The following is a 14,981-nucleotide window of genomic DNA, read 5'->3' on the forward strand; positions in this document are numbered from 1 at the left end:
AAATTGACAGTAGAATGAAGACACCCATAATCAAGCTTGATATGTTGCATGGCTTTAAAGGATGAAAGATGGAATTTCCCAAGCTTGATCAAATCATCACTAGTTAGGGTTTTGAGAAAGGTTTGTAAGCTCTTGGAACTTTTTTAGTACATGTTATTTTTTTTTTACTTTTAGAAGAAGGAATCGCGTATGGAGAAGTGTGAGGGATACATGGGTATTTATAGCCTCAAAGTTAATGGTTTATTAGGACTTTGTGACAATAGAGCCCAATTGGCTTAGCCCACAGCCGATCAGCTGTGTGATTTCATCAGGTCGATTTTTGACCTTTAGGAGGATTTTCGACATTTTCTCAGCTCTGGTCATATGTGCACCTGAAATAGACAACATCAAGAAAGAAATAGTAATGATGCATGTACCGAAAGTGCAAAATTTTATATATCAAAAGTCAAGTTTTACTAGTGATAGTAGAAAAAGAAAAGTACAAGCAATAATAAAAGAATCAAAAGTTGGGGTTCTCTCCTGAATCCCCCATCCCGTCATCTGAATCAGTGTCCATCCTCTGAGTCCACAAGGTAGATAGCTGAAGCTTCAGAGTATCGATCCTATGCTGCTGAGCATTAATTTGACGCTATTGATTGTCCACCTGCTCTTGCAAGCTCTCATAGTATCTGTGATGAAAATCTAAAAGGGGCTAGTTAGTATATTTTATACATATATACATGCATACATTTTGCATTGCATAAATTATTCTCTTACTCCCCAGTTCTGGCCGAGGAAAAAAAACTGCCTCCTCACAGCACTGACCAATTGATGATTGTGCTTGTACTGGTCTCTCTATATTATGTGTTACTAACCTTTCAAGAAAGGAGATGTGAAAACATAAAGGAGAATTTTACTACGTGTGTGCAAGCGATCGGAGTGAATTTCGAAGGAAGGCAATTCTCCATGGCGAGACGGTGCTCGATGGCACCATAGGGGCTCTAGTATGAGACCATCAGATCTAAAGAAAACATAACACTCCATAGGATCACATTAGACGTGGATGTAGAAGGTGCTTCGAAGGCGAAACCAATAGAGAAACCTGAGATGTGGGTGGGCTTAGAGCATCTGGTAGATCGCCCCTCAGTCGGCTTAAGAGCAGCGGGGGCACGGCGGATGAACTGCAAACAAAACAGTTAGGAAAAGAAAGGCAGAATAAAAAAGATAAAGAACTCAAAGTAAACTAGAACAGGTACTCGAGCCATGATGTCATCATCGGACGACATACTCTTTGAATCAGTTAGGATAAAAAGGACTACGAACTTGAATTACATTGGTAACGATTGTTCATTGAAAAAATTTATTAAATCACTTAAATTTTTCCAACATATTTAGATAATCATGATGCATTGTGAGACGCCAATCTTAATCTATGAATATGAATTAAGTTGATTAGAGAATTAACATTAAATTAAATGAGTTTAATTCATGATTTATATTCATTGCCCACATATTAAGAGATTTTTGGGTCACACACAAATAGGCTTTAAGTGAGGATTAAAATGATGCTTTAAGCATTGAGCTTAAGCTTATATATATTAGGTCTAATTAAAAGTTAATTAATTAAAAAGTAATGGGCATATGATATTCGGCTGTAATAGATTCTAATATCTATGGATTAATTTTTATATTAATTAAAATTTATATAAAAAATAAAGTCTAACTTAAAATACGATAAGGTTTTGTAGTATTTCTAATTGTTAAAGGATTCTGATTAAAAGGTAATATAGGTAGTGATAGATGAAGCTATTATTAAAAAAGTAATCTATAAATCTCCAAAGGTAAGTAAGGCTCAACAATAGGTTAGGATTTAAGTCTTCCAGAATGTTTAGAGAAATATAACAAGTGTTAATATGTTCTTTTGATATTTCTAAATTACTAACCGTTATTCAAGGATTTCCTTTTTTATTTATAGAAAAATGGAAACTTTAAGATTATGTATTGATAATTAAAGATAATTCATAGAAATTGATTTTAATTGATAACTAAAAATAATTAAGCAATCAAAATCTTAATTATATTGACTAAAATTATTCAAAATTAAAAATGATAATATCTATAATTCTTCAAAAATAAAATACATTAATTATTCACAAATTCTGAAAATAATGTTGCATAATCGCCCAACTATGTTGCACTACTGTACCGTCATGATTTATTTTGAAAATGTAGAAGATAATTTTTCTCAAGCATTTCACCAACATTCAGTATATTTTAACCAATATATGGAACAACACCAGGAATGAGTTTTATACCTAATTGAGTTTCCACAGCCACAACTCTTCTTCCTTTGACTTGAATACTCTTACCATTGCCAAATTTGACAGTTGATAGATAGGTCTGGTCAATCTCCTTAAAAAATTACAGATTTATAGACATGTGGTGCGTGCATCCACTGTCTGTAAGCCACTGATCTTTACTTCCTACAGCTAGATAACATGTTGCAACGAAAAACTCTCCTCTTGAGTTTGATATTGTTAATCTTCAACTACCTGAGCGTGTTGGTTTTGTGACTTGTTTACATATCTGCACATTTTTGCAGTAGGACTAAGTTTTTTACATTTATTGCATTGAACTCCAGGTCTTATCAACATCTTCTCTCTGGATTACCCATCTTATTACAATGTTTGCAAGTAGCAAACCTTTTCTTTTCTCTCTCTTTACTGTCTATAATAGACTTCTTCTCCCAGTTCTGAGTTTTTCCTTTCTAATTTGCAAGAAAGGCTCCCTTATTGCTGCTACTACTTCCTTGTCTCATTGATCTTCTGAGTTCCTGAGCTTGGAAGGCATGGACAAGCTCAGCTAATGTGATCTTACTTAAGTCTTTTGAGTCCTCCAAAGAAGATATCTTTGACTTAAATCTTTCAGGAAGGCTAACAAGTACTTTCTCTATAATTCTTTCATCTGAAAAATCAATTCCAAGGAGTCTAATCTTGTTTACAGTCTCCATGAGCCTATATGCATACTCTTTAATGGACTCATAATCAGTCATCCTCAGAACTTTAAATTCCCTCTTCAAATTCAGTATTTCCATATGTCTGGTTCTCTCATTTTCCACTAAACATCTCCTTCAGCCTGTTCGAAGCTACTTTTGAAGTTTCATAGGCCATGATCCTTGTGAAAATAAGTTCTGAGACTGCTGCCTGAATATGAGAGAGCTCTTGGAGCTTTTGCTTGCTCTTCCTCATGGATTCTGATTTGGTTGATGGTTGAATTGTTGTCCAATCCAAATGGTTCTCTGTCAGTCTCAACCCACTGCCACAACCCTAGGCCTTTCATATGAGTTTTCATTTTTACAGACCAACTTTGATAGTTTCCACTTTTAAAAATTGGAAGTGGAGGTGTAGTTGAATTGCAGGAAGCCATGGGTTTGAAGTTTGAGCTTTAACAATGTTTTTTTTTGTGGTCAGAAGCCTTTTTGGTTTTCTCTCTGTGTTTATCACTCACAATCAGGCCCTTCAAGATCAGAAAAGCTCTAATATCACTAATGGGAGTAACACACAAATAAGAGACTGAATATTTGTTGTAAAACACCACACGTTTTACTACAATCCATTATGCTTTTATAGACAAAAGTTACAACAGTTTGATAGTACTTATCAACAATAAGAGAACATGTATCTCAACTAATTCATACCAAACTTCCCTAAATTTCTACTAAATACATGCTCCACCATTCATTTTCATCTTCCAGAATTTTCCTGACATTATACAAGCCAAAATATCAGTAAATAACAACAAAATATTATGCTAATGGCACTGCAAAATATGTCACAGCCTTCATCATTTTCTTATGTTCACTATGCATGTATAAATCGTAGTGTTTCAAATGTTTATTTTCCTCAATATACAATTATCACGATAGGCAAGGAATTATTTAACACATTTCAAATGCTCATAGTAAATCCTTTTGTCACAATTAATGCAATAGCCACAGAACAACGTATGGAAAAAGATAAAAGGAAATACAATTGGTGTTCAAGTTTTCAAGCTTGAAGACCTGTATACATGCATGTTTATAATTGTAGTTGTTTATCTACTTCCTACTCTCCCAGTAGTTAGAATCTAAAGTGATAGGATAAAGATCCCCAGCAGACGAAGAAGAACCAGTCCAGGGCCCGTCAAGTGACATACTTTGGGTCTGACTTTCACTTGTCTGGCTTTCAATGGTGTGTTGGAAGTGTTTCCTCATTGCCTCAATCTTCTTCTCATCATGCGAAACATTCGAGTCATCCAAAACCAAATCTTGAACAGTAGTCTTTCCTTCGAGTATGCTTACAACTGAAGACATTGCAGGCCTGGCTACTGAAGAGACACTAGCGCATTGAAGGGCCACATTGATCATTGTCATCACCTGGTTTTTGTCGTAGTTGGTTCCCATCCTTGGATCCACTAGTTCCAGTAGACTCCCTTTCTCTTTTAAAACAAGTGCCTAGGATATCATCATTTACACATACTGCTTTATATATCATTCTCATATATATATATATATATATATAATATTATAGAATCCTAAGGCTTGATTTATTGGACAAAAAATGAAAAGCCAAATAAAACAAGAGATAGGAGTTTTACCCAATCAAGAAGATAAAAACAATCCTCCTTCATGTTCTGTCTTAAACTAGTGTTGCTTCTTCCACTAACAATTTCCAAGGCGACAATTCCAAAACTATAGACATCTGCTTTATCAGTTAAATGACCTCGCATTGCATATTCAGGTGCCATATATCCACTGCCAAAATAAAAAATATCATACATAAAAGAATTTTGAATTAGGCATTATAGTATTACTGTAGCATTTCTTTTCCTTAATTCAACTAGAACATAGAGAAGGATATAAATATTACTCACAAGGTTCCGGCAACTCGAGTGCTTATGTGGGTGTTTTCTTCTTCGTCAAGTTTGGCCAGACCAAAATCAGATATCTTGGGATCTAAATTCTTATCAAGTAGCACATTAGTGGCCTTGATGTCTCTGTGCACAATCTTCAATCTCGATTCCTCATGGAGAAAAGCCAAACCTCTTGCTATTCCAACACAGATCTTGTGTCTAGTTGGCCAGTCCAAGTTCAACTGGCATTCTTCAGGACCTATAAATTCACAAAATATACAGAATTTCTAATAATGCTAACACAATTATCATTTATCTAGACATGCATGCATCATGAAACTCAACTTCTACTTAATTAAATATGTACATGAATTGTTTGAGTTTAATATGCCAGTCAGGCCTTACCAAACAAAGCACGAGCTAGGCTGTTATTTTCCATATACTCGTATAATAGAAACAATTGATTTCCATCAATACAACATCCGTAGAGCTTTACAAGATGAGGGTGTTGCAAAGCAGAAATCATGCCAATCTCAGTTATAAATTCACGGTTTCCTTGCTTAGATTTGGAGGAAAGCTGCTTCACAGCAATCGCGGTACCATCTGAAAGAAGGCCCTGCATGTAGGAAATATGTTTTAACTTCTTCCAGAATAGAAGCTGCACCAAGCTCATAAAGATTTTTCTGAAAACTACTATAACTACTCTATATATATAACTATTAAACTCAGCCTAGTACTCAGGAAGACGTAAATATGTGTCTATACCTTGTAAACAGAACCAAAACCTCCTTCTCCAATTTTATTGTCAGGATCGAAGTTGTTTGTAGCAGCTTTAATTTGCTTCAATGTAAAAGAACCTGTTTGTAATTCTAGGCCCCTCAAGTCTGTTGAAGAAGGCAAAATTGTGTTAGAAAATTTTGTGGTGGGGAGTTGCAAAGCTTTTAACTTTCTTTAAAGGCATACTGATTATTCCTACTTCGCAGCATTTAGCTATTGCTGTATTTAGTTTTAAACTTATTTGACACAACCCAGAAGTAATCAGCCCCTGGAAATTGGTGATACTGTCTCAAATTAAGTGGCGCATACGTACCTTGATCCAGTATATCTTTACGTCCTAGACAGCCTTTCCACCAAAGGACACCCAAAATAAAGAAGATTACAGCAATTGCAGTAGCCACAATTCCAATCACAGTTCCTATAGATATTCTTTTATTGTTTTCTGAAGGAGGTACAAAATCTGAATGGAAAAACAATACAAAGAGATACAAAAATAAGTGACATTGCTAAGTTAATTCCATATGAATACCTACATAGAAAATATTGGTAGCCTTAGAATAACAGGTGAAACGTACAATTTCATTTTCTCTTCTTAATGTGAACTGGGGGGAGCTTAATAATGGACAGTATCCTATGATATGATATAAAAGTATTACATTCCATAATCATACAAAATTGCCACATTCCTAGGTAGGATATGAAGAAAAATAAATGGGTAAAGTAGTAGAAAATAAAAGATCTTCCCTCTCTCTCTCCCTGTCCAGTCCATTCCAAGAATAATGAAAAACGAGCATGAAAAGAACATAATAAGGCACTGAAAATGTACCTTAACTTACCTGAGGTGACAGAAATGGCAGATATAAGAGGACCATACACTCCCCTAACAGGGATACCAGTCGTCCCTTTTCCATTCCAATAAAAGCGTATCTCCAATGTATGATTTATCACAATGGCTGCAAAACTTTTTATTATTGCCTTGCCAGCACCACCTGCTTCCTCTGCAATATTGAAATCCTTCTTTACAAGTTCTCCCTGCAATGAATTAATCCAATTGTTGGTTACAATATTGGGGTGGTTCCTATTCAAGATAAAAATAATGGAGTGATCACAATGTAATTAGTTACCTGAATATATATATCAAATATGCGCCTACCAAGGCTGCTATACGTGCTATCATTAGTAAACATTATCTCTGCAAAGTGGAGGCTGACTGTGTAATTTCCATTTCCCATGCAGAAACCATAATAAGTTAATGAAATTGGAGAGAGGCGAGCATCCATGTATAGTGCAGAAGTGCCTGCATAGAGTTTAGTTGTGTTTGTCCAAATGTATGAATCTGGTTGTCGGTCGTCGTCTAAGAAATGTCCAGTGCTGCTAAATGCCCAGTTAGTTCTACTCTGGTAGAATTTTGATGGTCCACCTGAGTCTATATCATCTTCATATGTTTTTCCACTGATAATAGCTTCCTTCCCTCCACAGTTTATATGGAAGGAATAGAAATCTGGCAACAGAGCAGAATGGATCAGATCATCATGGAAGAGTTCAGAACAATTTGTCAGCTATCAAGTGTATATTCTTATATCTGCTAGGTTATGGCATTGGCCTTTGACGAGTGCTGTTGCGACACTCTCTGATAATTTATGTTCTACTGAGATGCCAAGTCAAAGTTCCACATAAATTTTCTGATCCAGATATAAAACTAAAAATAAAGTGTTTGAGAATATAGAAATATTAGTTTTCGGCAGTTCAAATTCTGCTGTCAAAGAAAAAAACTGTCCAGATTTTAGATGGAAGGATGGAAATTATAACCTTTTGAGGGTATTATGAGAAACAAAAACATATTGACTTACTTTTTGGACAACGGTAGCTTCTTAAGCAAGAAACAGTTGCGCTGCAGAATGATGCAAATGACAAGGTATAAAATAAGTCAGGGTCATACTTGACAACAAATTCCATGGAATGGGTCGAGCAGAAAAGTATAAGATACCAAAGGAGAAGAGTATATTTAAGGAAGAGGGTGACAATAAAATACTTACGACACATTTGCCATTGATGAGCTTCCAAACAAGTTTCTGTAAGAAGCAATCACAGTAGAACATTTAGCTAGAAATCAGGGTAGCATACAGGAGGGTGTGTGTGTATACGTGTGTGACAAGGAGAGAGAGTTGATTGAGCTTCTTACATGCTCCCTTGCTGACATGAGCTTTGAAATGTTAAATTATTATAGGAAAGATCACTGTAAAAAAATAATTATCAGCTATAGCTTATTTAATGCATTTATGCAATAAAAAAACCCATTAACATTTAAAGGGTCTTAACAAAATGTACAGAAAGGAAGGCCTAAGCTATGATTTGGTAACATTTATTGAACTTCATTGATAAAGATGAAGATAGGGAATCAGGAATAGAAACTCACATGTTCTCTCCTTTTCTTAGCATCCAGTCAGGCACTTTTCCAGTCAGTCGATTTCCAGTAAAGTATCTGAAAACAAACAACAAAAACGAAAGTGTGCTTTAGCACCGTGCCAGATAATTCAGAACAAGATTAGATGGTGAATTTCAGAAAAATCAATTGCTTACATGTAATCCGTGTTTGCTAAACCAGAAAAGCTGCTTGGAATTTCTCCAGTTAGTTTGTTAAAGCTGAGGTCTCTGCAGGGGTAATGACAAACAAAAGCATTAAAAATCGTTCTGTGACTAAAGACTCTTGCATTGGTAAAAGAGGGAGCAAAAAATTAAAGATATAATAAAGGGAAAAGTTTTACTAACAAGACTTTCAATTTGGTCATTCCACCAAGATACTGAGGCAGTTCTCCAACAATATTGCAAGTCCTACATATCCTGCCGTACAATGTACATGCATAGTTAGAACACGGAAATCTCAAGACGAGAAATGCTTTTAAGTGTGTCCAAACTCACAGTGTCTTCAGATTTTTCATGTTACTCAATGGTGGAAATGGTGTTTCAGTTCCATTACTCAAGTCACTGATTCTCCTGCAGGGACATCATGAAAATGCTTAATTGTTAAACAAAATTACCATTAAACTGAGACTGGTAGTAAGTGAGTAAAAACGTGAAGGCTTCACTCACAGGTCAGTCATCTTTCCCAGAAGACCGATGCCAGATGGAATTGGCCCACTTAGACCACTCCCTTGTATCACCCTGCCATCGTCAGATAAGTAATCAAACAATTTCATAGTGCCTAACCTATAAATTACAAAAATATAGTGAAGATAATAGCTCTTACAGTTTTTCTAGATTGGTCCAATTCTGAATAAGATTCGGAATCTGGCCTGTGAACTGGTTATCACCTATTCGGCTGCAATACGTCACAAAGTCATGCAAATACTAATTTCTGAATGCAAAATCAAGATTTAAATTATGCAATATAGTGACTGTGATGTCTGTCAGAAACTTACAAGTCTTGCAATGTGACCATCTTTGCAAATGTGGGAGGCAACTGCCCAGTTAAATTATTGGAGCTAAGCAATCTGAAACATGAATTAAGAGACAAAAAATAAATCAAAAGAGTTGCTCTATCCAAATCAAAGTAAAACAAAAATGTATCAGAAAGACGTCAAACGGTCTCACATTCTTTCTATACTGCGTAAATCTCCAAGCTCTGGAGGCAATTCTCCTGAAAGTTGATTGTACTCGGCCGTACTGTATGTATATATACACATAAATATTTCACAATAAAATAGCCACAACATTTATCACATTTCTTTACAGGAAAAGGAAAAAAAAACAGAGGAAGAGAAATATGAACAGAGAGACGTCTGCTTACAAACTGGCAAGAGTACTGATGTTTCCAAGTTCTTTTGGAATTGGACCCGTTAACCGGTTTCCAATAAGTGAGCTGAAATCATGCCACATTTTTTTAGTTTCATGCAAAGAAGAAGTAAAAGGAAATATTAGCTTTGGTGCAACACTACCTGAGGTTGCATTTTTTTATGTAAAAGTATAAATACAAATTAATTCGGTCTATTAAGTCATCAATAAAATATTATTTATTAGTTTTTGCATTCGTATAAATTGATTTAGGATGCTGTTTTTGGCTAAGTAGAGACAGAATAATCGTATTTGAAGCCAAAATAAATATCACTCGAGCCAAATAGTATTTTTTATTAATTTATTATTTTACTATTATCCACTTATAATTAGAAGTCGGTCAACATAAATATGACAACTAATAATTAATGTTGCATATTATTATACAATTGATTTTATATATAAATAACACGGTAGCATGAATCTACTTAAAACAATTTCTCCATAAATAAAATAAAATACCCATAATATAGCAAAAAAGAAATAATTGATATATAGAGTTATTAAAAGGGCATACATGTTGACCAGTTGTATAGTACCCCATTCTGGAGGAATTGTACCGTTAAGGTAGTTACGAGTGAAGTCACTGTACAAAAATATATAAGAGAGATTAATTACAGTTAAATTGGGCATAATAAACATTAATTAGAATTCGTTCAAAATATAATACAAAATTACATATTCAGATCCATGCGGCTGCTTGACAAACTTAACTCAGAAATGTATACAGAAATAAATAAAATGATTAAATGTGAAGTGAACAAACTTCAGAGATAAAAATGTTGATTTTGAAAACATCAGGAGTGTTTTAATAGTTAAAACCCTGACGAACTTACATTTCTTGCAGGAAGGGAAGCCTGTCCAAATCTCTTGGGAGAGTGCCTTGGAGACTCTGGGCTTTTACAATTCTGCACATCCACATGGAACACAAATAGAGGAGATTTCATTATCTGAAAAGAATTTATTTTCGGTTAATAATTTTTTAATGATTTTCTTAAAAGAAATTGTATTGATACATTTTCTTTTCAGAATTTCATCAAATAAAAGATATTAACAGTATATTTAAAATATATTGAAAGGACATTTTTTAATTTGTATTGTTGTAAAGTCAGTTTTTATTTTATATCTTTTTATTTTTTAGAATTTTGTCAGAAATAATATATTATAAGTATAATTTATTTATTTTTTATTTATATTATTATAAATTTTATTTTCATACTTAAAAGAATATACTAAAAATATATCTAGAAGATAATGAAAATTTATTATTTTAATTTATATTATTATGAATTTTATTTTTAAAATTTCATCTAAGAAAAGATATTAAAAGTATATCTATAAGATACTAAAAAGATATTATTTTAATTTGTATTGCTGTAAAATTAGTCAAATAAGCTAGATTTATCATTTTTATTTTATATCTTTATATATAGCATTATAAAATTAAATAGTTTAATATATTTTTTATAGCAACTGATATATTTTAATAACATGAAGATGTGCATATTAAAAAATATATCAAAAATATATCAAATACAGTTTAAAATATATAAAAATATAATTTAAATAATACTAAAAAATGTCATCTAACAGTAACAAAAATCTACTAAAAGAATAACAATAAAATATCAAGAAAATACCATATTACAATTCTAAAAAAAAAACTGTATAAATAAATTTTAAAAAAATCATAAATGAAATTTTCTTTTGAGAAAGAAATCTTAAAAATCAAAATTAAAAATTGACCGTAAAAGAAACTTAAATAAATACAGTCACTATAATGTGTGTGTATAAACCACAGCTCAAATACTTTTATAAGTTTATCTTATTTATTTTCTTCTTTAGATGGAAAAATTTCAGTCATCTCAATATTTTTAACTTGGTTTAATTAATCAACTTGATAAATTTATTTCAACCCTTCTAAATTTTATTTTCTTTTTTATTCAATTCACACACTTTTCAAACATTTTCCCTTTGATTTGAAAACTAAATAACAAATATTTGATTCTGCTAAAAATAAGAATAATAATATAAATGGTTATTAAATTTTTTATTTAGTTTTATTCTGATTATAAAATTTTAATTTATTTTATTTCAACCATTCAATTTTAGTTTTGATTTCAATTTAGTCATTTTGCCAATAAAAAATTGGCATGTCACATTCTTTTACTTAATTACATTTTTCATATTGGTTGCTCTTACCACGTGTTAATTTTTTATTTGTGAAGTGATTAAACTAAAATAAAATTAAAATTGAATAACTGAAATATAACAAATTAAAATTTTATGACTAATATAAAATTAAGTACAAAATCATTAAAAATTGTTATCAGATTAAGTTTACAACTTAAACATGTGTCCTTGTGAGGAGCTGATTGTGACTAAATAGGTTAAAATTTAATGACTTAATAGGTTAAAGTGTAATTTCAAATTTACAAGTAGGTGTAAATTCACGTGTCAAAAGGCGCATTTGACTTAGTTTAAGAAAAAAGAAAAAAGCAAAACATATGAAAAAGCCTCCTAAGATTTTAGTTAAAATATAATTAAAATTTTAAAGTAATTTAATCATATTTTTAAAATTGTTAAAATTGTTAAAATTATCTTCTTCTTTTTTAGCTAAGGGCGATGATACTGATTTTTCTTTGTCGAAGTAAAGAAGAAACCATCTTTTCTTTATAATGTTTACCTATTAAAAAATAAAGTTAGTACTTATTTATAATATAAAAAAAATCAATTAAAAAATATAATAATTTTTTTTGATATCTAAAATTAACCGGTTCTTATATCATTGTACTGTAAAATAAACAAAATCAGTTTTAAAATTGTAATTATTTTAATTTTTAAATTTTAAGATGTAATTAAATTTTTTCTTAAAATTTAAAATCAAGAGAATTGTCTGTAATTTTTGTGAAAGAGAAAAAATAAAATAAAAATAAAAATAGGATGGTAGCTATCTAGACTTGGTATGGTTGCTAACTATAGCGTAAACAAATGTTAGACAAGAAGAATCATTATTAGAAAAAATTGTTATTATAAAAGAAAATAATAATTATTACTTATTTGGAATTTTCTTCTAGTTATTTGGCGACTTTTTTATTGACTATTTAATGAGAATCTATATATATATATATATAATGTTTAAAATTTAAAATTTTTGATATGTATATTTATTTTTAATATATAAATTTTATATTTTGATATGTGTATTTATATTTGATACATGAAATTCAAATTTACGTGTAAAATTAATTTATTAATTTATAAATCACACTCATAATTAAATATTAATATAATTCTAAAAAATAATATATTATTATGTTTTAATATTATATAAATTAATAAATAATATTTTAATTATACTAATTATATTCTAAAAATAGCATATTAATTATATTTTATATGAACCAATAAATTAATTCTATAATTAGATAATAATTTTAACTTTCGAAAATACCATCTTACATTATAATTTTAATATTATATTAATACTAAATTAATATTTTTATTATATAATAAATTTTTAATTTTAAAAAATAATAATATCAACTATATTAATATATTGTAATATTAAAACTAATTAATAAATATTTTAAAATAATTTATATTATTTTATTAGTAAAATTTTAAATTTTAAAAAATTAAAAATATTTACAAATTATTAACTTGTTACTATTTTTAAAAATTTTATAATTATTACTAAATACTAAAAAATTAATTAAATTATATTTTATTAAATTAAATTTATAATTAAAATAACAAAACTTAACGAATAAATAATTAATAAATATTAAATTTTATTATTATGATAACTTAAATATAATATTATCTCCCTTTCCTATTTGGATATTCATTGGAGTCAAGTGGCACAGCTGGCAGATATTGGGTTCTCAAGATTTTCCATTTATGAATTGACATAAAAACGCGTTTACAAGTGCAAGTTGCTCATGTTGAAAACTTGAAAATTCCAACTATCTTTCCAAACAAACAAAACAAACTTTAATATTCTTTTTTTGAAAAGTAAATAAAAATATTTTTATTCTTAATACGTACGAATTTAATTTACCTTAAATATACTAAACAGCTTAATTAAAATTTTAATTTCAACTCTATTCTCTTATTTATAATAAAATGAAAGTTTTATATATATATAAATAAATCAATTCCGCCATTTCTGGTTATAATTAAATTAATGTGCAACTTGTTTGGTTCTTAATAAGATGGTCACCTTTTATTGAATTATTTGTAATTTTTTCTCAATAGCGACTTTTTCATATCAATTGCTTCAAGGGACCACATTGTATTTACTTTATTTATATATTTACTCTGTACATAGGTGGAAACATTGATGTATATATTTTTTATTTATATATTAAATAAATAAATAAATTAAAAATATAATTTTTAAATAATTTAATAAGTATTTTTTATTAAAATATAAATATTTATATATACATTATTTATCTATTCATTACCGTGTAAAGAGTGAAAAATAAATTCCAACAAATCAGACTGAAACATTTCTTTTAAGTGAGAACTCTAACTAGAACTCCAACTTATAAATTACTTTAGATTTTCAGATTTTGTATATAAATTTGTTAAAATACAGAATTCACATATAAATTTTAATCTAAAATTAGATGCTACTTGTAATGTATATGGTAAATTTGTAAGAAAGAAAGCGTTCATGAGAGAGAGAGAGAGAGAGAGAGAGAGAGAGAGAGAGAGGTACATGCTAACAACATGGCAGATGGTGGCATTGGAGAAGGAACAATTGCAGGTAACAGCATTTTCAAAACCTTTGACAGGATTTGGAGTTGTCCATCCTGAATCCCCTGAACATGGATCAACAGTGAAATTCCATGTTTTCCCTAGTGTTTTCCCTATATCTTTAAGAGCTTCCACTGCAAATATCATACATTTTAAGCAAAACCAGTTAGAAACTTAACACAGTAAAAACAAAAATAAAGCTTCAAGATCATTGTTTCTTTTATCATTTAGAGCAGTACGTACCTTCATCATTTGGTAATCTAGCAGCTCCAGAGGCTAAATTTGCGAGGCAGAGTAGAAGGACAGAAACAACAAGAAGCTGTTTTGAGATGAACATTCTTTGATGGTGAAGAAGAAAGAGACAATCCTTTCACGTTTATATTTGTATGTCAATTCGTCTAGTTAACGAATGAATGGAAGGGAGGAGTAGAGTTGGCCTTTTAGAAACAGCAGGGATGGATTTGACTTTTGGAAGGAACCCTAAATTACAAAGTCAACCATCTACTACTTGTTTTATTTATTTATTTATTTTTCGTTTTGTCTTTTCTAATAATTAGGGTTGGAATGGAATTTATAATCTTGTAACCCAACAACTCTAGTCCATAGTAAGTACAGGTCAATAATACGGTCCAATTTATTCGTTATGCTTAATCTTTTATTATTATGTTACGTAAAAATGATTCTATAAATTATTTTTAATTTTGTAAAAGCAAAATCTTACCTCTCTGGACTGAATT

The 14,981-nt window shown here is 30.4% G+C and overlaps 1 protein-coding gene across 2 annotated transcripts; it reads right to left on the minus strand.

Annotated features, from left to right (window-relative positions):
• Nucleotides 1–3,903: 3,903 nt before the first annotated feature.
• On the minus strand, nt 3,904–14,730 carry LOC8275906 (probable leucine-rich repeat receptor-like serine/threonine-protein kinase At3g14840). 2 transcript variants are annotated; one of them, XM_048379102.1, is made up of 24 exons: nt 14,488–14,730; nt 14,207–14,378; nt 10,314–10,385; nt 9,995–10,063; nt 9,434–9,505; nt 9,238–9,309; nt 9,066–9,137; nt 8,894–8,965; nt 8,737–8,808; nt 8,566–8,640; nt 8,416–8,487; nt 8,227–8,298; nt 8,063–8,128; nt 7,829–7,882; nt 7,683–7,718; nt 7,497–7,537; nt 6,771–7,147; nt 6,483–6,678; nt 5,960–6,106; nt 5,635–5,753; nt 5,275–5,485; nt 4,891–5,128; nt 4,615–4,771; nt 3,904–4,471 (listed from the first exon to the last, which is right to left on the minus strand). In XM_048379102.1, exons 1-24 carry the CDS (start codon nt 14,579–14,581, stop codon nt 4,076–4,078), a joined length of 3,024 nt encoding a protein of 1,007 aa, XP_048235059.1. In that variant the 5' UTR covers nt 14,582–14,730; the 3' UTR covers nt 3,904–4,075. The 2 variants fall into 2 exon arrangements, with proteins under 2 accessions (XP_048235059.1, XP_025014097.2); XM_025158329.2 differs by lacking the exon at nt 14,488–14,730 and having other exon boundaries at nt 10,314–10,427; nt 14,207–14,342.
• Between the last annotated feature and the right edge of the window lie 251 nt (nt 14,731–14,981).

Source organism: Ricinus communis, chromosome 9 (genome assembly GCF_019578655.1).
Source record: "Ricinus communis isolate WT05 ecotype wild-type chromosome 9, ASM1957865v1, whole genome shotgun sequence".
Classification (NCBI taxonomy): Eukaryota; Viridiplantae; Streptophyta; class Magnoliopsida; order Malpighiales; family Euphorbiaceae; genus Ricinus; species Ricinus communis.

What these genes read in the sequence shown, in the direction of transcription:
- LOC8275906 (XM_048379102.1), bottom strand. Translation starts at nt 14,581, where the DNA reads ATGTTCATCTCAAAACAGCTTCTTGTTGTTTCTGTCCTTCTACTCTGC. An exon ending in CTTCCCTTCCTGCAAGAAAT is followed by an intron (nt 10,064 to 10,313) that starts GTAAGTTCGTCA and finishes ATTTTTGTACAG; the next exon opens with TGACTTCACTCGTAACTACC. An exon ending in TCATGTCAGCAAGGGAGCAT is followed by an intron (nt 7,719 to 7,828) that starts GTAAGAAGCTCA and finishes TGCTTCTTACAG; the next exon opens with AAACTTGTTTGGAAGCTCAT.